The sequence below is a fragment of the Solea solea genome, chromosome 12 (genome assembly GCF_958295425.1).
Source record: "Solea solea chromosome 12, fSolSol10.1, whole genome shotgun sequence".
NCBI classification, from domain to species: domain Eukaryota; kingdom Metazoa; phylum Chordata; class Actinopteri; order Pleuronectiformes; family Soleidae; genus Solea; species Solea solea.
Window position 1 is genome coordinate 1731020 of NC_081145.1, and position 27998 is coordinate 1759017.

The 27998-nt window shown below is 45.9% G+C and overlaps 1 protein-coding gene across 1 annotated transcript; it reads left to right on the forward strand.

Moving 5' to 3' along the window:
- The first annotated feature begins 9996 nt into the window (after window positions 1-9996).
- On the forward strand, window positions 9997-26374 carry LOC131470674 (aminopeptidase N-like). The gene is made up of 20 exons (XM_058646646.1): window positions 9997-11135; window positions 11740-11879; window positions 11952-12085; window positions 12569-12689; window positions 12902-13056; window positions 13129-13242; window positions 14360-14503; window positions 14592-14657; window positions 15363-15428; window positions 15508-15653; window positions 17693-17772; window positions 17854-17987; window positions 18119-18174; window positions 18307-18454; window positions 19195-19283; window positions 19831-19938; window positions 20518-20685; window positions 20760-20900; window positions 25535-25598; window positions 25679-26374. The coding sequence occupies exons 1-20, from the start codon at window positions 10531-10533 to the stop codon at window positions 25829-25831; spliced, it is 2832 nt and encodes a 943-aa protein (XP_058502629.1). The 5' UTR covers window positions 9997-10530; the 3' UTR covers window positions 25832-26374.
- Window positions 26375-27998: the final 1624 nt, after the last annotated feature.

The window sequence follows — 27998 nt, forward strand, 5'->3', positions numbered from 1 at the left end:
GAGTGAGTAAGTGAGTAAGTGACTGAGGGAGTGAGCGACTGAGTGAGTAAGTGACTTAGTGACTGACTGAGTGAGTGACTGAGCGAGTGAGTGAATGGCTGAGTGAGCGACATAGTGAGTGAGTGAGTGACTGAGTGAGTGACTGGCTGAATGACTGACTGAGTGAGTGAGTGAGTGAGTGAGTGACTGAGTGAGTAAGTGACTGAGGGAGTGAGCGACTGAGTGAGTAAGTGACTTAGTGACTGACTGAGTGAGTGACTGAGCGAGTGAGTGAATGGCTGAGTGAGCGACATAGTGAGTGAGTGAGTGAGTGAGTGAGTGAGTGAGTGACTGAGTGAGTGAGTGAGTGACTGAGTGAGTGACTGGCTGAATGACTGCCTGAGTGAGTGAGTGAGTGAGTGACTGATTAAGTGACTGAGTGAGTGACTCAGTGAGTAAGTGACTGAGTAAGTGACTCAGTGAGAGAGTGACTGAATGACTGAGTGAGTAAGTGAGTGACTGAGTAAGTGACTGAGGGAGTGAGCGACTGAGTGAGTGAGCGACATAGTGAGTGAGTGAGTGAGTGAGTGAGTGAATGGCTGAGTGAGCGACATAGTGAGTGAGTGAGTGACTGAGTGAGTGACTGGCTGAATGACTGACTGAGTGAGTGAGTGAGTGAGTGAGTGGCTGAGTGAGTGACTGAGTAAGTGACTGAGTGAGTGAGTGAGTGAGTGACTGAGTGAGTGACTGGCTGAATGACTGACTGAGTGAGTGAGTGAGTGAGTGAGTGGCTGAGTGAGTGACTGAGTAAGTGACTGAGTGAGTGAGTGAGTGAGCGAGTGAGTGAGTGACTGATTGAGTGAGTGAGTGAGTGAGTGAGTGATTAAGTGACTCAGTGAGTAAGTGACTGAGTAAGTGACTCAGTGAGTGAATGAGTGACTGAGTTAGTGACTGAGTGAGTGAGTGACTGAATGACTGATTGAGTAAGTGAGTGAGTGGCTGACTGAGTGACTGAGTGAGAACGTGAGTGAGTGAGTTAGTGACTGACTGAGTGAGTGAATGAGTGAGTGAGTTACTGAGTGACTGAGTAAGTGACTGAGTGAGTGACTGAATGAGTGAGTGAGTGAGTGAGTGACTGACTGAGTGACTGAGTGTGTGAGTCACTGAGTGAGTGACTCAGTGAGTGAGTGACTCAGTGAGTGAGTGAGTGAGTGAGTGAGTGACTGAATGACTGAGTGAGTAAGTGACTGAGGGAGTGAGCGACTGGGTGAGTAAGTGACTAAGTGAGTGACTGAGTTAGTGACTGAGTGAGTGACCGAGTGACTGATTAAGTGACTGAGTGAAAGTGTGACTGAGTGAGTAAGTGACTGAGTGAGTGACTGAGTGAGTGAGTGAAGGGCTGAGTGAGTGAGTGGCTGATTGAGTGAGTGAGTGACTGAGTGGCTGAGTGACTGAGTGAGTAAGTGACAGAGTGAGTGATTGAGTGAGTAACTGAGTGAGTTACTGGCTGAATGACTGACTGACTGAGTTAGTGAGTGAGTGGCTGAGTGAGTGACTGAGTAAGTGACTGAGTGAGTGAGTGACTGATTAAGTGACTGAGTGAGTGACTCAGTGAGTAAGTGACTGAGTAAGTGACTCAGTGAGTGAGTGACTGAATGACTTAGTGAGTAAGTGAGTAAGTGACTGAGGGAGTGAGCGACTGAGTAAGTGACTTAGTGACTGACTGAGTGAGTGACTGAGCGAGTGAGCGACATAGTGAGTGAGTGAGTGACTGAGTGACTGAGTGACTGAGTGACTGAGCGAGTGAGTGAATGGCTGAGTGAGCGACATAGTGAGTGAGTGAGTGACTGAGTGAGTGACTGGCTGAATGACTGAGTGAGTGAGTGAGTGAGTGAGTGAGTGGCTGAGTGAGTGACTGAGTGAGTAAGTGACTGAGGGAGTGAGCGACTGAGTGAGTAAGTGACTTAGTGACTGACTGAGTGAGTGACTGAGCGAGTGAGTGAATGGCTGAGTGAGCGACATAGTGAGTGAGTGAGTGAGTGAGTGAGTGAGTGACTGAGTGAGTGACTGGCTGAATGACTGCCTGAGTGAGTGAGTGAGTGAGTGACTGATTAAGTGACTGAGTGAGTGACTCAGTGAGTGAGTGACTGAGTGAGTGACTGGCTGAATGACTGACTGAGTGAGTGAGTGAGTGAGTGAGTGGCTGAGTGAGTGACTGAGTAAGTGACTGAGTGAGTGAGTGACTGAGTGACTGAGTGAGTGACTGGCTGAATGACTGAGTGAGTGAGTGAGTGAGTGAGTGAGTGGCTGAGTGAGTGACTGAGTAAGTGACTGAGTGAGTGAGTGAGTGAGTGAGTGACTGATTAAGTGAGTGAGTGAGTGAGTGATTAAGTGACTCAGTGAGTAAGTGACTGAGTAAGTGACTCAGTGAGTGAATGAGTGACTGAGTTAGTGACTGAGTGAGTGAGTGACTGAATGACTGATTGAGTAAGTGAGTGAGTGGCTGACTGAGTGACTGAGTGAGAACGTGAGTGAGTGAGTTAGTGACTGACTGAGTGAGTGAATGAGTGAGTGAGTTACTGAGTGAGTGAGTAAGTGACTGAGTGAGTGAGTAAGTGAGTGACTGAGTAAGTGACTGAGTGAGTGACTGAATGAGTGAGTGAGTGAGTGAGTGACTGACTGAGTGACTGAGTGAGTAAGTGAGTGAGTGAGTAAGTGACTGAGGGAGTGAGCGACTGAGTGAGTAAGTGACTGATTTAGTGAGTGAGTAAGTGACTTAGTGACTAAGTGAGTGACATAGTGAGTGAGTGAAGGGCTGAGTGAGTGACATAGTGAGTGAGTGAGTGACTGAGTGACTGAGTGACTGAGTGAGTGAGTGAGTGACTGAATGAGTGAGTGAGTGAGTGACTGACTGAGTGTGTGAGTCACTGAGTGAGTGACTCAGTGAGTGAGTGAGTGAGTGAGTGAGTGACTGAATGAGTGAGTGAGTTACTGAGTGAGTGAGTTAGTGAGTGAGTGACTGAGTGAGTGAGTAAGTGAGTGACTGACTAAGTAAGTGACTGAGTGAGTGACTAAATGAGTGAGTGAGTTAGTGAGTGAGTGACTGACTGAGTGACTGAGTGTGTGTCACTGAGTGAGTGACTCAGTGAGTGAGTGAGTGAGTGAGTGACTGAATGACTGAGTGAGTAAGTGACTGAGGGAGTGAGCGACTGGGTGAGTAAGTGACTAAGTGAGTGACTGAGTAAGTGACTGAGTGAGTGACTGAGTGACTGATTAAGTGACTGAGTGAAAGAGTGACTGAGTGAGTAAGTGACTGAGTGAGTGACTGAGTGAGTGAGTGAAGGGCTGAGTGAGTGAGTGGCTGATTGAGTGAGTGAGTGACTGAGTGGGTGAGTGACTGAGTGAGTAAGTGACAGAGTGAGTGATTGAGTGAGTAACTGAGTGAGTTACTGGCTGAATGACTGACTGACTGAGTGAGTGAGTGAGTGGCTGAGTGAGTGACTGAGTAAGTGACTGAGTGAGTGAGTGACTGATTAAGTGACTGAGTGAGTGACTCAGTGAGTAAGTGACTGAGTAAGTGACTCAGTGAGTGAGTGACTGAATGACTTAGTGAGTAAGTGAGTAAGTGATTGAGGGAGTGAGCGACTGAGTGAGTAAGTGACTTAGTGACTGACTGAGTGAGTGACTGAGCGAGTGAGCGACATAGTGAGTGAGTGAGTGACTGAGTGACTGAGTGAGTGACTGGCTGAATGACTGACTGACTGACTGAGTGAGTGAGTGAGTGAGTGGCTGAGTGAGTGACTGAGTGAGTAAGTGACTGAGGGAGTGAGCGACTGAGTGAGTAAGTGACTTAGTGACTGACTGAGTGAGTGACTGAGCGAGTGAGTGAATAGCTGAGTGAGCGACATAGTGAGTGAGTGAGTGAGTGAGTCAGTGACTGAGTGAGTGAGTGAGTGACTGAGTGAGTGACTGGCTGAATGACTGAGTGAGTGAGTGAGTGAGTGATTGATTGATAAAGTGACTGAGTGAGTGACTCAGTGAGTAAGTGACTCAGTGAGTGAGTGACTGAATGACTGAGTGAGTAAGTGAGTGACTGAGTAAGTGACTGAGGGAGTGAGCGACTGAGTGAGTAAGTGACTTAGTGAGTGACTGAGCGAGTGAGTGAATGGCTGAGTGAGCGACATAGTGAGTGAGTGAGTGAGTGAGTGAGTGAGTGACTGAGTGACTAAGTGAGTGAGTGAATGACTGACTGAGTGAGTGAGTGAGTGAGTGGCTGAGTGAGTGACTGAGTGAGTAAGTGACTGAGTGAGTGACTGAGTGATTGAGTGAGTGACTGAGTGAGTGACTGAGTGAGTGAGTGAGTGAGCGAGTGAGTGACTGACTGATTAAGTGAGTGAGTGAGTGACTAAGTGAGTAAGTGACTGAGTAAGTGACTCAGTGAGTGAGTGACTGAGTTAGTGACTGAGTGAGTGAGTGACAGAGTAAGTGCCTGAGGGACTGAATGAGTGGCTAAGTGAGTGACTTAGTGAGTGAGTGAGTGAGTGACTGAGTGAGTGAGTGAGTGAGTGAATGGCTGAGTGAGTGACATAGTGAGTTAGTGAGTGACTGAGGGAGTGAGTGAGTGACTGAGGTGAGTGAGTGAATGGCTGAGTGAGTGACATAGTGAGTGAGTGAGTGACTGAGGGTGTGAGTGAGTGACTGAGTGAGTGATTGAGTGAGTGAGTGAATGGCTGAGTGAGTGACATAGTGATTGAGTGAGTGAGTGAGTGAGTGAGTGAGTGAGTGAATGGCTGATTGGGTGACATAGTGAGTAAGTGACTGAGTGAGTGACTGAGTGAGTGAGTGACTGATTAAGTGACTGAGTGAGTGACTCAGTGAGTAAGTGACTGAGTAAGTGACTCAGTGAGTGAGTGACTGAATGACTGAGTGAGTAAGTGAGTAAGTGACTGAGGGAGTGAGCGACTGAGTGAGTAAGTGACTTAGTGACTGGCTGAGTGAGTGACTGAGCGAGTGAGTGAATGGCTGAGTGAGCGACATAGTGAGTGAGTGAGTGACTGAGTGAGTGACTGGCTGAATGACTGACTGAGTGAGTGAGTGAGTGAGTGGCTGAGTGAGTGACTGAGTGAGTAACTGACTGAGGGAGTGAGCGACTGAGTGAGTAAGTGACTAAGTGACTGACTGAGCGAGTGAGTGAGTGAGTGAGTGAGTGAGTGAGTGACTGGCTGAATGACTGACTGAGTGAGTGAGTGAGTGACTGATTAAGTGACTGAGTGAGTGACTCAGTGAGTAAGTGACTGAGTAAGTGACTCAGTGAGTGAGTGACTGAATGACTGAGTGAGTAAGTGAGTGACTGAGTAAGTGACTGAGGGAGTGAGTGACTGAGTGAGTAAGTGACTTAGTGAATGACTGAGTGAGTGACTGAGCGAGTGAGTGAATGGCTGAGTGAGCGACATAGTGAGTGAGTGAGTGAGTGACTGAGTGAGTGAGTGAGTGAGTGACTGAGTGATTGAGTGAGTGACTGAGTGACTAAGTGAGTGAGTGAGTGAGTGAGTGAGCGAGTGAGTGACTGACTGATTAAGTGAGTGAGTGAGTGAGTGACTCAGTGAGTAAGTGACTGAGTAAGTGACTCAGTGAGTGACATAGTGATTGAGTGAGTGAGTGAGTGAATGGCTGAGTGAGTGACATAGTGAGTAAGTGACTGAGTGAGTGACTGAGTGAGTGAGTGACTGATTAAGTGACTGAGTGAGTGACTCAGTGAGTAAGTGACTGAGTAAGTGACTCAGTGAGTGAGTGACTGAATGACTGAGTGAGTAAGTGAGTAAGTGAGTAAGTGACTGAGGGAGTGAGCGACTGAGTGAGTAAGTGACTTAGTGACTGACTGAGTGAGTGACTGAGCGAGTGAGTGAATGGCTGAGTGAGCGACATAGTGAGTGAGTGAGTGACTGACTGGCTGAATGACTGACTGAGTGAGTGAGTGAGTGAGTGGCTGAGTGAGTGACTGAGTGAGTAAGTGACTGAGGGAGTGAGCGACTGAGTGAGTAAATGACTTAGTGACTGACTGAGTGAGTGACTGAGCGAGTGAGTGAATGGCTGAGTGAGCGACATAGTGAGTGAGTGAGTGAGTGAGTGAGTGACTGAGTGAGTGAGTGACTGGCTGAATGACTGCCTGAGTGAGTGAGTGAGTGAGTGACTGATTAAGTGACTGAGTGAGTGACTCAGTGAGTAAGTGACTGAGTAAGTGACTCAGTGAGTGAGTGACTGAATGACTGAGTGAGTAAGTGAGTAAGTGACTGAGGGAGTGAGCGACTGAGTGAGTAAGTGACTTAGTGACTGACTGAGTGAGTGACTGAGCGAGTGAGTGAATGGCTGAGTGAGCGACATAGTGAGTGAGTGAGTGACTGACTGGCTGAATGACTGACTGAGTGAGTGAGTGAGTGAGTGGCTGAGTGAGTGACTGAGTGAGTAAGTGACTGAGGGAGTGAGCGACTGAGTGAGTAAGTGACTTAGTGACTGACTGAGTGAGTGACTGAGCGAGTGAGTGAATGGCTGAGTGAGCGACATAGTGAGTGAGTGACTGAGTGAGTGAGTGAGTGAGTGAGTGAGTGACTGAGTGAGTGACTGGCTGAATGACTGCCTGAGTGAGTGAGTGAGTGAGTGACTGATTAAGTGACTGAGTGAGTGACTCAGTGAGTAAGTGACTGAGTAAGTGACTCAGTGAGTGAGTGACTGAATGACTGAGTGAGTAAGTGAGTGACTGAGTAAGTGACTGAGGGAGTGAGCGACATAGTGAGTGAGTGAGTGAGTGAGTGAGTGAGTGAATGGCTGAGTGAGCGACATAGTGAGTGAATGAGTGGCTAAGTGAGTGAGTGAGTGAGTGAGTGAGTGAGCGAGTGACTGAATGACTGATTAAGTGAGTGAGTGAGTGAGTGAGTGACTCAGTGAGTGAGTGACTGAGTTAGTGACTGAGTGAGTGAGTGACTGAGTGACTGAGTAAGTGACTGAGGGACTGAATGAGTGGCTAAGTGAGTGAGTGAGTGAGTGAGTGAGTGACTGATTAAGTGAGTGAGTGAGTGAGTGACTCAGTGAGTGAGTGACTGAGTTAGTGACTGAGTGAGTGACTGAGTAAGTGATTGAATGGCTGAGTGAGTGACATAGTGAATGAATGAGTAAGTGAGTAAGTGACTGAGGGAGTGAGCGGCTGAGTGAGTAAGTGACTAAGTGGATGACTGAGTAAGTGACTGAGTGAGTGACTGAGCGACTGATTAAGTGACTGAGTGAAAGAGTGAGTGACTGAGTAAGTGAGTGACTGAGTGAGTGACCGAGTGAGTGAGTGAAAGGCTGAGTGAGTGACGTAGTGAGTGAGTGAGTGACTGAGTGAGTGAGTAAGTGACAGAGTGAGTGATTGAGTGACTGAGTAAGTGACTGAGGGAGTGAGCGACTGAGTGAGTAAGTGACTTAGTGACTGACTGAGTGAGTGACTGAGCGAGTGAGTGAATGGCTGAGTGAGCGACATAGTGAGTGAGTGAGTGACTGACTGGCTGAATGACTGACTGAGTGAGTGAGTGAGTGAGTGGCTGAGTGAGTGACTGAGTGAGTAAGTGACTGAGGGAGTGAGCGACTGAGTGAGTAAGTGACTTAGTGACTGACTGAGTGAGTGACTGAGCGAGTGAGTGAATGGCTGAGTGAGCGACATAGTGAGTGAGTGACTGAGTGAGTGAGTGAGTGACTGAGTGAGTGACTGGCTTAATGACTGACTGAGTGAGTGAGTGAGTGGCTGAGTGAGTGACTGAGTGAGTGACTGAGTGATTGAGTGAGTGACTGAGTGACTAAGTGAGTGAGTGAGTGAGTGAGTGAGTGAGTGAGAGAGTGACTGACTGATTAAGTGAGTGAGTGAGTGAGTGACTCAGTGAGTAAGTGATTGAGTAAGTGACTCAGTGAGTGAGTGACTGAGTTAGTGACTGAGTGAGTGAGTGACTGAGTGACTGAGTAAGTGACTGAGGGACTGAATGAGTGGCTAAGTGAGTGAGTGAGTGACTGACTGACTGACTGATTAAGTGAGTGAGTGAGTGAGTGAGTGACTCAGTGAGTAAGTGACTGAGTAAGTGACTCAGTGAGTGAGTGACTGAGTTAGTGAGTGAGTGACTGAGTGAGTGATTGAATGGCTGAGTGAGTGACATAGTGAATGAATGAGTAAGTGAGTAAGTGACTGAGGGAGTGAGCGACTGAGTGAGTAAGTGACTAAGTGGATGACTGAGTAAGTGACTGAGTGAGTGACTGAGTGACTGATTAAGTGACTGAGTGAAAGAGTGAGTGACTGAGTAAGTGAGTGACTGAGTGAGTGACCGAGTGAGTGAGTGAATGGCTGAGTGAGTGACGTAGTGAGTGAGTGAGTGACTGAGTGAGTGAGTAAGTGACAGAGTGAGTGATTGAGTGAGTGAGTGAGTGAGTGACTGAGTGAGTGACTGATTAAGTGACTGAGTGAGTGAGTGAGTGAGTGAGTAAGTGACTGAGTAAGTGACTCAGTGAGTGAGTGACTGAGTTAGTGAGTGAGTGACTGAGTGAGTAAGTGAGTGACTGAGTGAACTATAAAAAACTAAAAACTGAACTATCCTTTTATCCATGATGTTGACTTCAACCAATTCCTCACAAATGAGGTTCTTCCTCTTTAGGGGCAGACTTTGATCTCCATGACGACTGATTGACCTGACAAGATCAGTGTTTATACTAAAGAGGCAACACACACACACACAAATACAGTCATTAATATTGTGAAAGTGTTTTACGATGTTTTCCTCATTGTTGTGTGATCTTAAAGAGATAGTTCACCTTTTTTACACTGTGCAGGGACATGGAAACAAAACAGAGTTTATATCAATCTACGTCACATGACCGCATCTTTATTTCACTCTTTTATAAACCACTCACTCTTCCACATCAAACCCCACAGAGAAAATGAGTGATTTTAGCTGTTTCACTGGTTTTATACATGGACTTCGGTGTGAGTGAGTGAGTAAGTGAGAGTATTTATGTGTGTGTGGGAGAGTGAGTGGTTTACAAACTTCAGTTTCCTGTTCTAACAGTGAGATAAAGACGTGGTCATGGGACCTAGATGAAGATGCGATCATGTGACACGATCATGTGACACGATCATGTGACACGATCATGTGACGTAGATAAAGACGTAATCATGTGACATAGATAAAGATTCGATCATGTGACGCAGATAAAGAAGCGTTCATGTGACGTAGATAAAGACGCGATCATGTGACGTAGATAAATACGCGATCATGTGACGCAGATAAAGACGTGGCCATGTGACGCAGATAAAGACGCGGTCATGTGACGCAGATAAAGACGCGGTCATGTGACGTAGATAAAGACGCGATCATGTGACGCAGATAAAGACGCGATCATGTGACGTAGATAAAGACGCGGCCATGTGACGCAGATAAAGACGTGGTCATGTGACGTAGACATCAGAGACTTTTATTCAGTGGATAAAATCCTTTTTTTTCCCCTGTGTCTCTGTTGGCAGCCATGTTGTCACTGAGCACATTCCACCACAGGTGGCTCCACAGTCACCTGACCGTAGTGCCACTGAAGGTGTGTCTGTATATTTGTATTTTTATGTTTGTGAGGACACTTTCAGAGTTAGGATCTGGTTTTGGGTTTAGGTTCAGGGTTAGGACCTGGTTTTGGGCTTAGGTTCAGGGTTAGGACCTGGTTTTGGGCTTAGGTTCAGGGTTAGGGTTTGGCTAAGGTGCATTATGGTGTGTCCTCACAGATAAAAACAGGTTTGTGTGTGTGTGTGTGTGTGGTTCCCGGAAGTCTGGGACTTTGCAGCTAAATCACTGATTTCCGCCTAGTCGGCTCCGCCCCTCATGTGCTTCTCATTTGTTGGGAGTTAGTTTCACAGCGGCTGAATTCCCATCAGTGCCGCAGGTTTGTCCAGAACCAGCTGAGTGAGTGAGTGAGTGAGTGAGTGAGGGAGGATGACGGGTCCTCCAGGTTCACCTTCGCCCCTGAATTAGCCGTAAAAACACGCTCACCATGTCCTGATGTTGTGGAGCTCAGTCCAACTGAATGTTTACGACGTCACCCTCGGACTCTTTCCTCTTCCTCATTGGACGAGTTAATGTTTAATCTGAGTCGACCCTGAACTCATCGAGCCAAACCCTGTTTATGAGGGAGGTGGATCCACCAGCTCAGATCAGTCACTGCCTGTTTCTGCAGGAGAACTAACACAGAGACTCATCAAGACCAGAGACGCCTCAAGACCAGAGACGCCTCAAGACCAGAGACTTGTCAATATCAGAGACGCCTCAAGACCAGAGACACCTCAAGACCAGAGACTCGTCAAGACCAGAGACTTGTCAATATCAGAGACTCGTCAAGATCAGAGACGCCTCAAGACCAGAGACTCGTCAAGACCAAGGACTCGTCAAGACCAGAGACTCGTCAAGATCAGAGACTCGTCAAGACCAGAGACTCGTCAAGATCAGAGACTCGTCAAACTCAGAGTCCTCAGACTCATGAGTGAATGACGCCACCATGCCGAAGAATTCCCACAAGTCCAAGTTTTTCGCATCTGTCTTCATCGTTCTGGTCATCTCCATCATCACCGCCATCATCACAATGGTAATTTTTTACCAAATCCAGACCTCAACCATGAACCCGACGCCCCGTCCAACCTTCCCACCAACCACCACAGTGCCACCGCTCGCCACGCAGCTACCAAGGAGCATCATACCCGAGCGTTACCAGGTCTCCCTCAAAACACACTTCTACAACCAAATCATGGAGCCGGAGAACGTCACCGCTTCCAACCAGACGACGTTCTTCACGGGAAACTCCACCGTTTACTTTGAATGTGTCCAGGCCACCAGCACCGTCCACCTGCACATCCGCGAGCTGACAGTGTGGGGCGCTGTGGTGAAGAATATAAACACCAAGGAGACCATCGAGTGCAGCACAAGTTACGATGAAGAGCTGAGTGAGTTTCTGGAGATCCAGCTGAGTGAGGAGTTAAAGGTGGGAGAAAACTACAGTTTGTTTCTGAAGTTTGAAGGCTTCATGTCGCCATATCTGGAAGGCTTTTACCTGAGCATGTACAACCACAGAGGCGCCGCCCACCACAAGGATTCCAACACTGAAAGGTAACAAACATGAAGAACGTGTTCCATGTTTCTGATCACAGATTTAAAAAGAAAATCATTCTTAATTAAAACAAACATTTCTGTTTTCTGGCAGCGTGTAAGGGGGTGAATGTGTGTGAATAGGTGAATGAATGTGAATGGCAAAACTGTAGTGTAAAGCAGCTTTGAGTGTCAAGACTAGAACTTACGATTTTAAAGGTCTACAGTAGCCAGGGTCCAAATGTGAAACTCCTCTGAGGTCCACACACACACATATACACGTATACATGTATATGTGTCTACGTACGTACTAAGAGTGTTCCTGACGTTGCGGGTGTTCCTGACGTCGCCGTGCGTTCCTGACATCATGCTCCTGACGTTACATGTGTTCCTGGCGCCGCGTTAATCCTGATGTCGTGTTAATACTGACGTCACGTTAATCCTGACGTTGCGTTAATCCTGAAGTCGCGTTCCTGACGTCACATTCCTGGTGTCGCGTTCCTGACGTTGTGTGTGTTCCTGACGTCGCTTGTGTTCCTGATGTCACTTGTGTTCCTGACCTCACGTTCCTGACATTGCGTGAGTTCCTGACCTCACGTGTGTGACGATGATGGAACTTCTTCAGATTCATCGCCGCCACTCAAATGGAGCCAACGTTTGCCCGGCACGTGTTTCCTTGTCTGGATGAACCGGACCTGAAGGCTGTGTTTGAAGTGACCATCATCCACAGAAAAGACACCATGGCTCTGGGAAACAACAGAATGAGTAAGTGAAGAAGTGATGAAGCCGTGTTTGTGAAGTCAACGACACGTTCAACACATTCTTCTTTTCTCTCAGAGACAGATTTCATAGATGGAGAGTGGAAATACACGATCTTTGAACCCACGCCCAGGATGTCAACGTACCTGTTTGCCTTCGTCGTATCCGACTTTACGGCCACTGAATCGTCACATGACTCTGTCACAATAAGAGTACGGGATTTTGACCTTTAAACTTCTTCCCCACACATTTCATATTAAATGTTGCCTTAAAATGTTTGAGTGTGTGTGAACGACGCTCACAAGTCGTTGTCATGACGACACTCACGTGTCAGAGTTCAGAGCTGTTCTAGCTAATGTCAGCTAACGTCAGGTGACATCAGCTAACATTAGCTAACATCAGCTGACGATGTCATTAGTGTCAGAACTCGTTCACAACAGATGAAAAGTGATTTTGTGTTTTCATTATTCACACTGGGATAATTTCTGTTCTCTATGTGAGTAAACACAAGCTCCTGATGCTAATGCTAAGCTAGCTAACTCCAGTTCGCAGGTCGTCAACTTCACTCCTGCAGCTGATTTATGACGCTTTGTTTAAGTTGTTTATCTTATAAAAACGTCTGTATCTTTTTATAAGATAAAAAGTGTAGAACAATAATAATAATAATAAAGAACATCTGTGACTCTCTCCCTCAGACGTTTGCTCGTCCTGAGGCCACGGCAGCGGGACACGCCCACTACGCCGCCAACATCACAGGAAAGATTCTCTCCTTCTACGAGAAATATTTTCAGATTGATTTCTCTTTACCAAAGCTGGGTAAGAATTCACACGTTGACACTCATTCATTCATCATCCACACAGACACAACCCCCACACCAAAGTCCACAGACACACACTCACTCTCCCACCGACACACACACACACACACACAGACACACACACTCTCCCACAGACACACACACACTCTCCCACTGACACACGCTTCTCATCAGTCCTCTTCATGAACACATTTTAATAAACCACTCCAGACCAGGTGGCCCTGCCAGACTTAGATCCTGCTGGGATGGAGAACTGGGGACTGGTGACGTATCAGGAAAGAGCAGTGCTCTACGAGGAAGGCGTGTCCTCACTGTTGCTCAAGGAAAATATCGCCGACATCATCGCACATGAACTGGCTCATCAGGTACGAGAGAAACAAACATGTGTGTGAGTCTCTGCAGGACCACGTTGATGTTCCTCCTCGTCTCCTCCACAGTGGTTTGGAAATCTGGTGACCATGAAATGGTGGAATGAACTTTGGCTGAAGGAGGGATTTTCTACCTACATGTCCAACTTAGCGGTGGATGACGTGGAACCTTCCTTCAGAGCAGTGAGTCTAGATCCTGGTCTTCAAACGTGGGACAAACCTTGGTGGACTCAAGTGAACTGGTTGGATTTTGGTGAAGTTTTTCTGTTTGTTAAACTTCTCTAAAGACATCATTCCAAAATATCATCTGACACTTTTCAAGAAACTTCACAGGATTGTCATCAAATGTCAAGGTCACTGTGACCTCTGTCACCTCTGTGACCTGTCACCTCTATGACCTCTGTCACCTCTATGACCTCTGTCACCTCTATGACCTCTGTGACCTCTGTCACCTCTATGACGTCTGTCACCTCTGTGACCTCTTTCACCTCTGTGGCCTCTGTGACCTCTATGATCTCTGTGACTTCTGTCACCTCTATGACCTCTGTCACCTCTATGACCTCTGTGACCTCTGTGACCTCACAAGAAACTGCTTGTTACGACCAGGCCTAGGGGAAAACCTGATCACAACATTCATAATGAGACTCCCTCTTCTCAACTCCTAAGAAACCACCAGCAACAAGTCAAACAAACCATTTTACAGGTTTATTAAAAGCAAGCACAACACGTATACTGGCAGTCTGGCTGTGAGTGGTTTGAGGAAGTCTCCTGCAGCTGGGATGTTCAGACCTCTTAATCAGATTCCTTCCGGGCAGGACCAATCAGCTCCCAGGCTCCACCTAGACTCACTCACACAGGTCAATCACTCAAAACATGCACACCTGCAACCCATCTCACACTCACATGCAGACACATACACACAGGGAAAAAGCAGTCACGACCCTGGGGTCGTAACACTGCTTTACATTAAAGTCTCAGACATTCAGGAAATCCAAAGGTTCACGCAGAACATGAAGAACCACATGAATCGTCACAGTGGTTCCCAATCTTTTTTCCTTGAAGCCCCCCAATGTGATCTCTGGCCCCCCCTAAGGGGGGCTTGGACCCCAGGTTGGGAACCATGGGTCTAACGGGTGTCCTCATGTATTTCCTCCTTGTTCGTCCTTGTGTGTCCTCCTCATGTGTGTCCTTGTGTGTGTTCTTGTGCGTGTCCTTGTATGTGTCCTTGTATGTGTCCTTGTGCGTGTCCTTGTGTGTGTCCTCGTGTGTGTCCTTGTGTGTGTCCTTGTGTGTCCTGCAGGGCGAGATGAACCTCATCCGTGACTTTGAAGCAGCGTTCATGGCGGACGCTCTGGCCTCGTCTCATCCTCTCGTCCCTCCTCAGGACCAGGTCCAGACTGCAGATGAGATCCAGCAGATGTATGATGTAATCACCTACAAAAAGGTAAAGGTCGTTACCATGACAACAGTGTGTGTGTCACGTGACTCCATGAGCAGAAAGTTTACTTGACAAACATGTGTTTACTCTGTAGGGGGCGCTGGTGCTGAGAATGCTCGCTGACATCGTGGGAGAAAGAGATTTCAAAAAAGGGATCAACGTGAGTGGTTATGTGGGGGGCGGAGCCTCTGGTGTGGGGGCTGAGCCTCTTGAAAACAAACGGCAGACAGAACAGTCAAAAGTTTATGAAGTCAATTATTCATAATTTAGAGAGGTTACCTGGTTTACAGACGGAGTCACAGACAGAGTCACAGACAGAGACACAGGCAGAGTCACAGGCAGAGTCACAGAGACACAGACAGAGTCACAGACAGAGTCACAGAGACACAGACATAGTCACAGACAGAGACACAGACAGAGTCACAGACAGAGTCACAGACAGAGACAGAGACACAGACAGAGTCACAGACAGAGTCACAGACAGAGACAGAGACACAGACAGAGTCACAGAGACACAGACAGAGTCACAGAGACACAGTCACAAGTCTCTGATGTCTATGTCACATGATCACGTCTTTATCTCACTGTGAGACAGACGTTTGTAAACCACTCACTCTCCCCCACACACACACACACTGCTGCCTCCATCACTAAGTTCAGTTATTTTGTCACTTCAGTGTTTGACATCTAACATTCAGATTGACCACAGTGACACAAAGTGACCACACGAGGCAGCAGAGGACCAGCAGCTAAATCACTGATTTACTCTGTGAGCTTTGGTTTGAGAGAGAGTGAGTGTGTGTGTGTGTGTGTGTGTGTGTGTGTGTGTGTGTGTAACTGGACCTCTAACTCTCTTGTATTTCAGATGTACCTGGAAGACTTTCGTTGCAAAAGCGCCGACCAGAATGACCTGTGGAGAACCATCCAACAGGTCTGGTTTTCACTCGGTCTAATCCTGATTTTAAAGCCTGAATCATCACTGGTGATCAGGGGTGTGTGTGTGCTTTCAGGTGTTGCCTAAGGACACTGGCATTGACATTGCTATGGTGATGGACACATGGACCAAACAAAGTGGTTTTCCTGTCATCACCATCAACACCACCACTGGAGAATTTTACCAGAAGCGCTTCCTCTACAATGACTCCTCCCAATCCAAGTAAGGACCACAGGGGGCGGGGCATTGATTCACCATAAACCTGCCTCACCTCATGAGCAGAGAGGAAGTTCTGGCTTCTGAGTGGAAAAACTGGAAAAGTTTGTGTTCCAGTTGAACTCAAAGGTCGTCATTTCCAAGAACTGAGTGTTCAGTTTCAGCTGTAGCGCCCCCTGAAGTCAGAGACTCACTCAAGGCCTAAAGTTCACACTGCAAGATGGCGCAGAAGATACAGATGAACTGTTTTTATGTGTCGCACACACAGTGCTGCCCCCTTCTGATGACACAAATAAACTTGTTATAACGCTAACGTCACCTGACTTCTGACGAAACTGGAACGTACGTAACTGAGGTGTGACGTCACTTCCTGTTCTGATCGTGATGGTTGACAGTGACAATGTAACAATGTCACAGACAGAGTCACAGACAGAGTCACAGAGAGTCTCAGAGTCACAGACAGTCACAGACAGAGTCACAGACAGAGTCACAGACAGTCTCAGACAGTCACAGAGTCTTAGACACAGTCACAGACAGTCACAGACAGTCACAGACAGTCACAGACAGTCACAGCGTTTCAGACAGTCTCAGACAGTCACAGACAGAGTCACAGACAGCGTCATAGACAGTCACAGAGTCACAGACAGAGTCACAGACAGTCACAGACAGTCACAGTCACAGAAAGTCACAGTCACAGACAGTCTCAGACAGTCACAGAGTCTCAGACAGAGTCACAGACAGAGTCTCAGACAGTCACAGAGTCACAGACAGAGTCACAGTCACAGACAGTCTCAGACAGTCTCAGACAAAGTCACAGACAGTCACATAGTCTCAGACAGTCACAGAGTCACAGACAGTCACACACAAAGTCACAGTCACAGAGTCACAGACAGTCACAGAGTCACAGTCACAGACAGTCTCAGACAGTCACAGAGTCTCAGACAGAGTCACAGACAGTCTCAGATAGTCACACAGTCACAGACAGTCACATAGTCTCAGACAGTCACAGAGTCACAGACAGTCACAGACAAAGTCACAGTCACAGAGTCACAGACAGTCACAGAGTCACAGTCACAGACAGTCTCAGACAGTCACAGAGTCTCAGACAGAGTCACAGACAGAGTCACAGACAGTCTCAGATAGTCACACAGTCACAGACAGTCACAGAGTCACAGTCACAGACAGTCTCAGACAGTCACAGACAGTCTCAGACAGAGTCACAGACAAAGTCACAGACAGTCACATAGTCTCAGACAGTCACAGAGTCACAGACAGTCACAGACAGAGTCACAGACAGAGTCACAGACAGAGTCACAGTCACAGAGTCACAGGCAGTCACAGACAGTCTCAGACAGTCTCAGACAGTCACAGAGTCTCACACAGTCACAGACAGAGTCACAGACAGTCACAGACAGTCTCAGACAGTCACAGACAGTCACAGAGTCACAGACAGTCACAGAGTCACAGAGTCTCAGACAGTCACAGAGTCACAGACAGTCACAGACAGTCACAGACAGTCACAGAGTCTCACACAGTCACAGAGTCACAGACAGTCTCAGACAGTCACAGAGTCTCACACAGTCACAGAGTCACAGACAGTCACAGAGTCACAGACAGTCTAAGACAGTCACAGACAGTCACAGAGTCACAGACAGTCACAGAGTCACAGACAGTCTCAGACAGTCACAGAGTCACAGACAGTCTCAGACAGTCACAGAGTCTCAGACAGTCACAGACAGTCACAGAGTCACAGACAGTCTCACACAGTCACAGAGTCTCACACAGTCACAGAGTCTCAGACAGTCACAGTCACAGAGTCACAGACAGTCTCAGACAGTCACAGACAGTCTCAGACAGTCGCAGAGTCACAGACAGTCTCAGACAGTCTCAGACAGTCACAGACAGTCTCAGACAGTCACAGACAGTCTCAGACAGTCACAAAGATGATTGAGCTGCTGATTTGAACAAACACGGAAACGGTTTTCGTTTTTTTTGAATCTTTGAAGATAGAATTTAGTTTTTTAATTGTCTCTCTGTCCATTCAGTGTTTGGTGGTCTGTCCACATCACGTCCATGTCCAATTCCTCTGTGTTTCGTCCTTTTTTGTTGGAGACCAGTGACAAAGGTACAAGAACAAAACAAACCTTCATGATAAAACTTTCCCTGTGGAGAAAACAGGATTTGTTTTAATTGAACTTTTCCACAGTGAGAAAAGAAGAATTCATTTCCAAGAACGGAGAGTGGATCCTGGCCAACATCAACTGCACAGGATTCTACAGAGTTAATTACAACCTGGAGAACTGGCACTTCCTCCTGACTCAGCTGGAAACTGAGCCACAAGTGAGTTTGAAGCCAAAGGATGAGTCAGCAGATTACACAACTGAGTCCAACTGAGAAATAGAAGATATTTTATGCCATATGTTCTCACATGGTGTCATTTTAATATAATGTTTAATATTCTTTTCTTCCAGCGGATCCCACTGATGAACAGATGGCAGCTTGTCGATGACGCCTTTAACTTGGCGAGGTAACGGCTTTGATCCTGTTCAAGCATAAAGATGAAGGAACCGAGAAGAGCAGGAAGTTGACGTGTTCAAGTGCTTTTATTTCGTTGAGACGTTGCAGCAACAAAGACACAATATTCTCTCCTTTTCTTCAGGGCTAAACTTGTTAACGTGACTCTGGCTCTGAATTCCACGCGTTTCCTTCGTAACGAGACATTGCTTCTTCCCTGGAAGACAGCCATGAGCAACCTGGACTACTTTGTCCACATGTTTGACCGTTCTGAGGTGTACGGACCCATGCAGGTAACACTTAGTTACTTACACTTAGTTACACTTACTTATGGTGATGATGATGGTGATAATCATGGTGATGATGATCATGATGATGAGGATGATGATGATTATGATCATGATGATTGTGATGATGATGATCATGATGACGGAGATGATGATGGTGATGATGGTGACCATGATGATGATGGTGATGATGATCATGATGATGATGGTGATGATGATCAAGATGATGGTGATGATGATGATCATGATGATGATGGTGATGATGGTGATGATGGTGACCATGATGATGATGGTGATGATGATCATGATGATGGTGATGATGATGATCATGATGATGATGATGATCATGATGATGGTGATGATGATGATGATCATGATGACGGAGATGATGATGATGGTGACCATGATGATGATGATGATGGTGATGATGATCATGATGATCATGATGATGATGGTGATGATGGTGACCATGATGATGATGGTGATGATGATGATGGTAATGATGATTATGATGGTGATGGTGATGATGATCATGATGATGGTGATGATGATGATGGTGATGATGATCATGATGATGGTGATGATGATGATGGTGATGATGATCATGATTATGTTGATGATGATGGAGATGATCATGATGATGATGATGATGATCATGATGACGAAGAGGGTGATGATGATGATGGTGATGAAGATGATGATGATGGTGATGATGAACTGTGCTGTCTCACTGTCTCCTCCTGCAGGCGTACCTCCGTCAACAGGTCACAGGCCTGTACAACTTCTTCAGAAACGACACCGACCACTCGCGAGTTCCTGAAGACCATTCGTTACAGTAAGGAACACAAATCATGTGACTGCTCTTGTTGGGCAGAGCCTGTTCTTCAACAGTCAGAAGTAGATTAAAAAAACTGCAGAACTGAAGCTGCTGTCAGCAATGTTTGTTTCATTAGCATTCTCCTCCCTCTTCATCAACACATGAGGTGAGGAGACGGGGCATTTTGAGCAGAGAGGACCGCCTCATTGTAGAATTCTACCTCCCAATTGGATGAAGGGATTTACTGTCACAGCCTGAGAAAAACATTCTACATGAGAAAATGTAGCAGACTCTAAATTAAGTCTCTTTATGTCATATATATGTGGTTACCGTTGGTAATATATTGCTGTCAATCATATTGTCCCGCCCCTTTAATTTTTTGTTTGAGTCTCATCTGAGTGGGCGGGGTTGACTCCAGATGTTTTGGCTTCACTTTTAAATCATTTGTCTTTGATTGGCAGCGTTAGCTTAAACTCAGGAGATGGTGGAGACATGCTATTGTATGCTAATGTATGCTAATTCTGACGTTTGTGTATAAAATGAAATTCTTGTGCTTCATCCGAAGACATCTCCAGATGTTGGCCGTAAAGGTGGCGTGTTCTAACGGACTCCCAGAATGTGTAACCATGGCAACAAAGATGTTTGCTGAGTGGATGAACAACAACACCAACAAGTATAATCATGAGTGGATAAGTATTTAGTTCCTGCTCCCACACACATCCTATATGTAAACATGCCGAAAACTGTCATTTCTCTGTCGGTTCACAGCTGTTTGTCACAAATGTAAATGTGGGAGCTGCTGAAAGTCTCCTGATGCTCACACCCCACACACACACACACACACACACACACACCAGTGTCTTCAGTAAAGGACAAAGTCCTCTGATCGTAAATCACTTTGTGTTTATTGTTTTCTTGTAAATTTCACAGTTACGAGAAGGAAGTTCCTGAAGTTTGAGTCGAGTGACGATAATTCTACGTCACAACACTTTGGTTTTAAACACTTCTCTGTACTTGTGTACTTCTCTGTACTTGTGTACTTCTCTGTATTTGTGTACTTCTCTGTATTTGTGTACTTCTCTATACTTCTGTGTACTTGTGTGTACTTGTGTTGTGCTGGTGTCTGAACTACACAGTGATTCCGTATGAAATATCAACGTCTGTATCAAATGGACTAGATGAGCAAATCTAGCTGTAATGCGAACTATGAACACTGTGTGTGTGTGTGTGTGTGTGTCCCTGTGTGATCCAGCATCCACACGAACCTGCGCTCTGAGATCTACTGCCACGCTGTGGCCGCTGGTGGTAAAGCGGAGTGGGAGTTTGCCTGGCAGAGGTTTGAGAGTTCTGAAGACACGTCAGAGAAAGAGCAGCTGCGTCAGGCTCTGTCCTGCACCAAGAAGATCTGGCTGCTCAACAGGTGACGCTCCACCTCACTCACTGAACACAGGTGTGACCAGACCACACCCACATGACGTCGTCCTTGTCTCACAGATACCTGGAGTACACGTTAAACCCGGACAAAATCCGTCTGATGGACGTTGATTCCACGATATTCCTCGTGTCCAGGAACGTGGTGGGGCAGGCGCTGGCCTGGAACTTCATCAGAGCAAACTGGGAATATGTTTCAAAGGGGTACGTTTGTGTTCTTCTTCTTCTGAATCAACAACACCTGAGGAGTGGTTTCAACATGTGGGAGAAGTTAGTGAGTGAAAAAGGGAGGGGTTTTCTGTCCAAACCCGACATTTGTGTGAGGAACACAAGAACGTGTGAGGAACACAAGAACGTGTGAGGGTGGTGGAGTGGCTCAGTGTTTAAGACCGGTACCCTGTGTGCGAAAGACATCATGGTCCTTGGCTGATTGTACTCAATTCCATTGTAAGTCGCTTTGGATAAAAGCGTCTGCTAAATGACATGTAATGTAATGTGAGGAACACAAGAACATGTGAGGAAAATAAGGATTGTGTAAGAACAAGATTCTACACAACTTACAAAGTGCAACTGTTACAGGCGCTTGAGTTTGCAGAGAACATGCTGGAACAATTTCTCAGGCGATTTTGTTTTAGTGATGAGGCAACCTAGTCTGCACATCCCATAAAAAACCATGATATACATTTTGCCGTCTCTTGAGGAGAAGCCATGTTTTAGGGTTTGATTTAACAGGAAACCTGAAACACAAACTTTGATAAACTGATTACAAAGAACAAATCTGTTAAAGGGGACATATTATACCCTATTTCCCCCATTAAAATAGTTCCCTGGTGTCCTAATGAACATGTCAGTGACATGCCTTGGTCAAAATACCGTAAGGATGAAGCATCATAGCAGTTCAGTAACCCTGCTAAACCCGCCCCTTTCAGAACGCTTGGTTTTCGTGCATGGTCCCTTTATATGCAAATGAGACACAGGCAAACACACACCCACTTCTTCCAGGGGGTTTCTGATTTGTCCTCTTTACAGCGCTTTACAGCTCTATTCGTCTCCCCCTCCCTCCACTAGTTCTCTGCCAATATCAACATGGCAGCATGCGCAGAAAACAGCGAGAGTGCCGTCACAGGAAGAGACGTCCTACATAAGGATCGAGCCGAACACTGCCGAACTGTAAATCAGTTAAAAACACTTAGGGACAGTACCCCCGTTCGCCACCGCTGATCGCCAGCGGCGCGCGGCGAGCTGCACAAACTGCCGCTGATCAGCGGTGGCGAGGTCTCTGGAGCACAGTCAGTGCTGTCCCTATGTCTTTTTAACTGATTTTCACAGAGAGTGCAGCACCGCTGATCGCCAGTGGCGAGCTGCATAAACCGCCGCTGTATGTGACTGTATCAGACTGAGTCTGTGCTCCGGTCATGGAGGACGTACTGAACAAATATTTTTAATTAGGAAGTGTCAGAATGGTCAGTTATGAGCTCTATGTGACCTTTTCTTAAAAATGTGTGTGTTTGTACGTCGGTGAAATACGTTCGCTGACTAAATACGGCGACCGCTGGCCGCAGTCTGATGTGAAGTGGTGCGAACACACAAACACACGTTTGCTGACTTTATCCGGCACATTAGCTTCATATATAAAATCCTCTGAGTTTGTGTAAAACACTGTGCTCCACTGTGCAGCCACCAACAGCACACTTGTCCCTCCGCGTTGACATAATACCGCTCTTCCTCCCTCCCCTGCACTCTTGCAGGGACAAGGTGGAGCTAGGGTGGAGCTAAGGTGGAGCTAGGGTGGAGCTAAGGTGGAGCTAAGGTGGAGCTAAGGTGGAGCTCTCCAAGTAAACTTACTGGTGGGGCGGTAACATTCGTGGTGAAATGCGCATGCTGCCGTCATAAGCGCAGGGAATTCAACATCGCGTGTTTTATCGCCTATACTTACACTAAGGGGGACCACGAAAACATGACTGAGTATTCTTTTTCCACACTTTGGCGACTGGTAGGGCCTCCAGAGTCCCAAATATAAGTATTAAAATGGTTAAAAAGTTGATTTTGCATAATATGTCCCCTTTAAGATTTCTCAACGACTGACTTTGTAATACATTCTTAAATTGTAAAGAGACTTTATGGACACGCTGTATATTCCCTCACCGTTCCCTAACCTTTGATGTCCCACAGGTGCCTTTGATATTAGCCACATTAGCTCAGATGTGTGTGAACAGAGTGAACAGCAGGGGACAGTAAAGCAAGAAGAAGAATGAGAAGAAGAAAGGTCGTCATGGCGACGAGGTCACAGAGGAAGTTGTCGGGGGGCAACCCCCCTTCTTCAGGGTCATCAGCTGAAGAAGAGCTGGAAGAGCTGAGGAGCAGGAAGTGGAGGATTCCTGTGTTCCTGCCCGTCACCATGGAGAAGCTGCTGAGTCAGTGTATCGCTGAGTCGTACCCGTCCACTGAACACAGGAAGAACATGATCTATAACATGACTCCACAGAATGTCCGCCTGCTGACTGAAATGATTTCTTTGATGGTCGAGCTGATCAGCGATCAAATCATCGAGGACGTGGCGCCGAAGCTCGTCTCCACCGTGGGTTCGCTGAACCGGGGTGAGAACGTTTACGTGACGGAGGAGGAAATGGCAGAATGCCTGGGAAACTCGGTGGACTACGGCCTGAAGGCGGCGCTGGGACTCCACTCACAACCCGGCTGTGTGTTCAGAATCCGGAGTTTGATCGCAGCAGAAGTCGCGAATCGAGTCAACGGCGCGTTAGCTCTCCTCGCTCAGGTAGGGAAACTGGACGTAAAGCCGCCGGTTCGTTTAATGAATCCACAAAGTCTGATCACGCGGTTTGCGATAATTCTGCGTTTAGCTGAACCTAGGAAGTGTGAGGCGGAAGATTGTCTGGGGACGAACGCGGATCCAAACATTCCCGGGTTCTTGAGTGAGAACCAGGACTGGGCGCGGACTGAGTGTGAGGAGGATTTCAGTCCAGACTGTTGTGGATCTCTGGACGTGGATCTGCAGTACAGTGAGGAGCAGCTGCTCCACAGAGACCGCTACTTTATCGCTGCTTTTCTTCAGAGACTCTTCTCCTGCATCGCTAAAGCTGCAGGAGAAGCTCCTCAGTTATTTATCAGCGACCTGAGACGTCTGTGTGAACGTCTGGAAGAAAAGACCGTGGGGAGATTAAGTCGCGTTTTCCCAAAGAAAGTGGAGAAAATCCACAAAAAAGTTTACCGACAGCTTGTGCTTGAGTTCTTCTCTGCCGAGCTTTTGGCTCATGCCATGTTCACTGGAGACCAACAGTTTGAGGAACATCTCGTCCGGATTTTGAAAGAACATCTGCAGAAGCCTGAAAACAGCCGTGCTGCACCTCCTCCTCCATCTTACTATGAAAACATGTGTGAGGAGAATGGAGCTCTGTTCTTCTCCTACTCGCCCACGTGGAAACACAAGAGCTCCAACATCCGCCGCACCTTCTGTTCTGTCGCCAAGTTTTTAAGGAAACTCTTAGTCCCTTAATCTGAGAAGAGATTAAAACAACACCACATCCGTCTTTGTCTCCTGTCCTTCATTCACTCACTCACTCACTCACTCACACATGCACACACCAGTCTTTGTCTTCTGTCCTTCATTCGCTCACACATTCACACACCCGTCTTTGTCTTCTATCCTTCATTCACTCACTCACTCATTCACACACCCGTTTTTGTCTTCTGTCCTTCATTCACTCATTCACACACCTGTCTGTCTCCTGTCCTTCATTCACTCACTCACACATGCACACACCCATCTTTGTCTTCTGTCCTTCATTCACTCACTCACTCACTCATTCAAACACCATCTTTGTCTCCTGTCCTTCATTCACTCACATATGCACACGCCCGTCTTTGTCTTCTGTCCTTCATTCACTCACTCACTCACTCATTCACACACCCGTCTTTGTCTTCTGTCCTTCATTCGCTCACACATTCACACACCCGTCTTTGTCTTCTATCCTTCATTCACTCACTCACTCACTCATTCACACACCCGTTTTTGTCTTGTCCTTCATTCACTCATTCACACACCTGTCTGTCTTCTGTCCTTCATTCACTCACTCACTCATTCACACACCTGTCTTTGTCTCCTGTCCTTCATTCACTCACTCACTCACTCATTCAAACACCATCTTTGTCTCCTGTCCTTCATTCACTCACATATGCACACGCCCGTCTTTGTCTTCTGTCCTTCATTCACTCACTCACTCATTCACACACCCGTCTTTGTCTTCTGTCCTTCATTCGCTCACACATTCACACACCCGTCTTTGTCTTCTATCCTTCATTCACTCACTCACTCATTCACACACCCGTTTTTGTCTTCTGTCCTTCATTCACTCATTCACACACCTGTCTTTGTCTTCTGTCCTTCATTCACTCACTCACTCATTCACACACCTGTCTTTGTCTCCTGTCCTTCATTCACTCACTCACACATGCACACACCCGTCTTTGTCTTCTGTCCTTCATTCACTCACACACCCATCTTTGTCTTCTGTCCTTCATTCACTCACTCACTCATTCACACACTAGTTTTTGTCTTCTGTCCTTCATTCACTCACACACCCATCTTTGTCTTCTGTCCTTCATTCACTCACTCATTCATTCACTCACACATGCACACTCATCTTTGTCTTCTGTCCTTCATTCACTCACACTGCACACTCGTCTTTGTCTTCTGTCCTTCATTCACTCACTCGTTCACACACGTAAACACTCATCTTTGTCTTCTGTACTTCATTCACTCACTCGTTCATCAGTGTAGTTGTGAGCTGTTCCTAATATTTTGACCGTCTCTCCTGCAGAAACCCAGCATTGCTGGTGGTGGGCGTGGCCAGCAGGTTCTCCACACAGTTTGAACTGGAGGAGGTAAATGCTAACGTGTGATTGGTTTATCATTTGTTGATGTCTCACAGACACACACACACACAATGTTTTTGTTTCTGTAGCTGCAGCGTTTTGCCAGTGACTACGAGCTGATGTCGGCCACCAGGGCGGCGGAGCAGAGCATCGAGCAAACACAAGTCAACATCCAGTGGGTGAACGACAACAAAGACATCGTACACCAGTGGTTTGATCGAGAAATGGCTTCACGAAGCTAACGTCAACGACGATGACAACGTTATTCACTGGTTTTAACTCCTCATTACCTGAGTTCACAACTCAAAATGGCCGCTCTGAGCATCAACACACACACACACACACACACACAACATTACGATGACTAACATTAACTATGATATAAATGTGTTTAATTTTCAGGGCTGAAAACAACAATCTGCTGATACCAGATATATACATAATATATATATAACACATTTCTTCAGTTACCTGAAGAAATAATATGGACATTTATCCAGTAAAAGGACAGATGAGGAGTCACATGAGCGTGTCATGTGGTGAGATCTGGTGTCATCTAGTGGTCAGAAGTAGTACCACAGTGCAGAGATGTTTTCTTGCTGGTTTCAAAGTTTTTTATAAAAATTCACTTGATGATTGAGTGGAAATTTAAATGTTTTTTTCATGTTTTTTCAGTGCTGATTTCACCTGTTTACACACAAAATGTACAAATGAACCTTTGTATGTTATTTTAAATAATAAAAATGATGATGTCACTGTGATGGGGATGATGTCATCACAGCAAACATGAGAAAATAAGGATGCAGATGGTTAACATGATAATTAAGATGGAAGTAATAATAGTTATTTGATGTTAATCTCAGTATTTATTTTGTCAATAATATGTTTACATAAAACATATTTACCTATTATTATGTGATATTTACCTATTATTATACGTAATACTAACCTATTATCATACGTGATATTTACCTATTATCATTTGTGATATTTACCCATTATTAAACATATTTACCTATTATCATATGTGATATTTACCCATTATTAAACATATTAACCTATTATCATATGTGATATTTACCAATTATTAAACATATTTACCTATTATCATTTGTGATATTTACCTATTATCATATGTGATATTTACCCATTATTAAACATATTAACCTATTATCATATGTGATATTTACCCATTATTAAACATATTAACCTATTATCATACGTGATATTTACCCGTTATTAAACATATTAACCTATTATTATATGTGATATTTAATTATTATACTACGTGATATTTAACTATTATCACACGTGATATTTACCTATTATTATACAGTGTCATAACATGAATCTCCCATTATAGATAACATACAGTTTGACAAACAGCTCTTTTACTCTGTTTAATATTAGGATAAAAACACGTTTAAAGGTTGTATGAGGGACTGAAAAGACTTGTGTAATAAAATCTACGTCAGTTTAAGTTTCTACGATATCTACGTCACATGATCACGTCTTTATCTCACTATGAGACAGACGTTTGTAAACCACTCACTCTCCCACACCAAACCCCATAGAGAAAATCAGTGATTTTAACATCACACACACAGGAGTTGTTGATCCGCTGCTGCCTCCATCACTAAGTTCAAATGTCTGATTTTAGTGAATTCAAAAATACTGGTTTTCTCTATGAGGTTTGGTGTGGGCGAGTGAGTGGTTTATAAACGTCTAACAGTGACATAAAGACGTGATCATGTGACACAGATTTGATTACATGAGTCTTAGCTAAATTTAATCGTCACTTCAAACACAAAACACCTTTAAAGTCACCTGACCACCAGACTTTTTAAGATTTATATTTGATCTCATATAAATGTGTGAATCACAGTCAAAACCTGCTGCAAGATTTTAAACCATGAGGACACAGAGACAGACACAGAGACAGACACAGAGACAGACACAGAGACAGACACAGAGACAGACACAGACACGGAAAGACACAGAGACAAAGAGACAGACACAGAGACAGACAGAGAGAGACACAGAGACAGACACAGAGAGAGACACAGAGACAGAGAGAGAGACGGAGAGACACAGAGACAGACACAGAGACAGAGAGCGACACGGAGAGACACAGACATAGAGACACAGAGAGAGACAGACTGGAGATCTGCCACAAGCTCGGTTCAGTTCAGTTCTGCCAGGAAACGATTTACTCTCTCGTCATGAGAGAAACAAAGACAAGAGAGATTAAGTTTTATGACCTTCAGTGAAGAAGATGGATCAAAGGCAGATCAAAGATGGATCAAAGATAGATCACAGGCAGGTCAAAGATGGATCAAAGGCAGATCAAGGGCAGGTGGAGGACAGTAGCCGTGTTAACATGTTAACGCCAAGCTAAGCAGCCAGAGG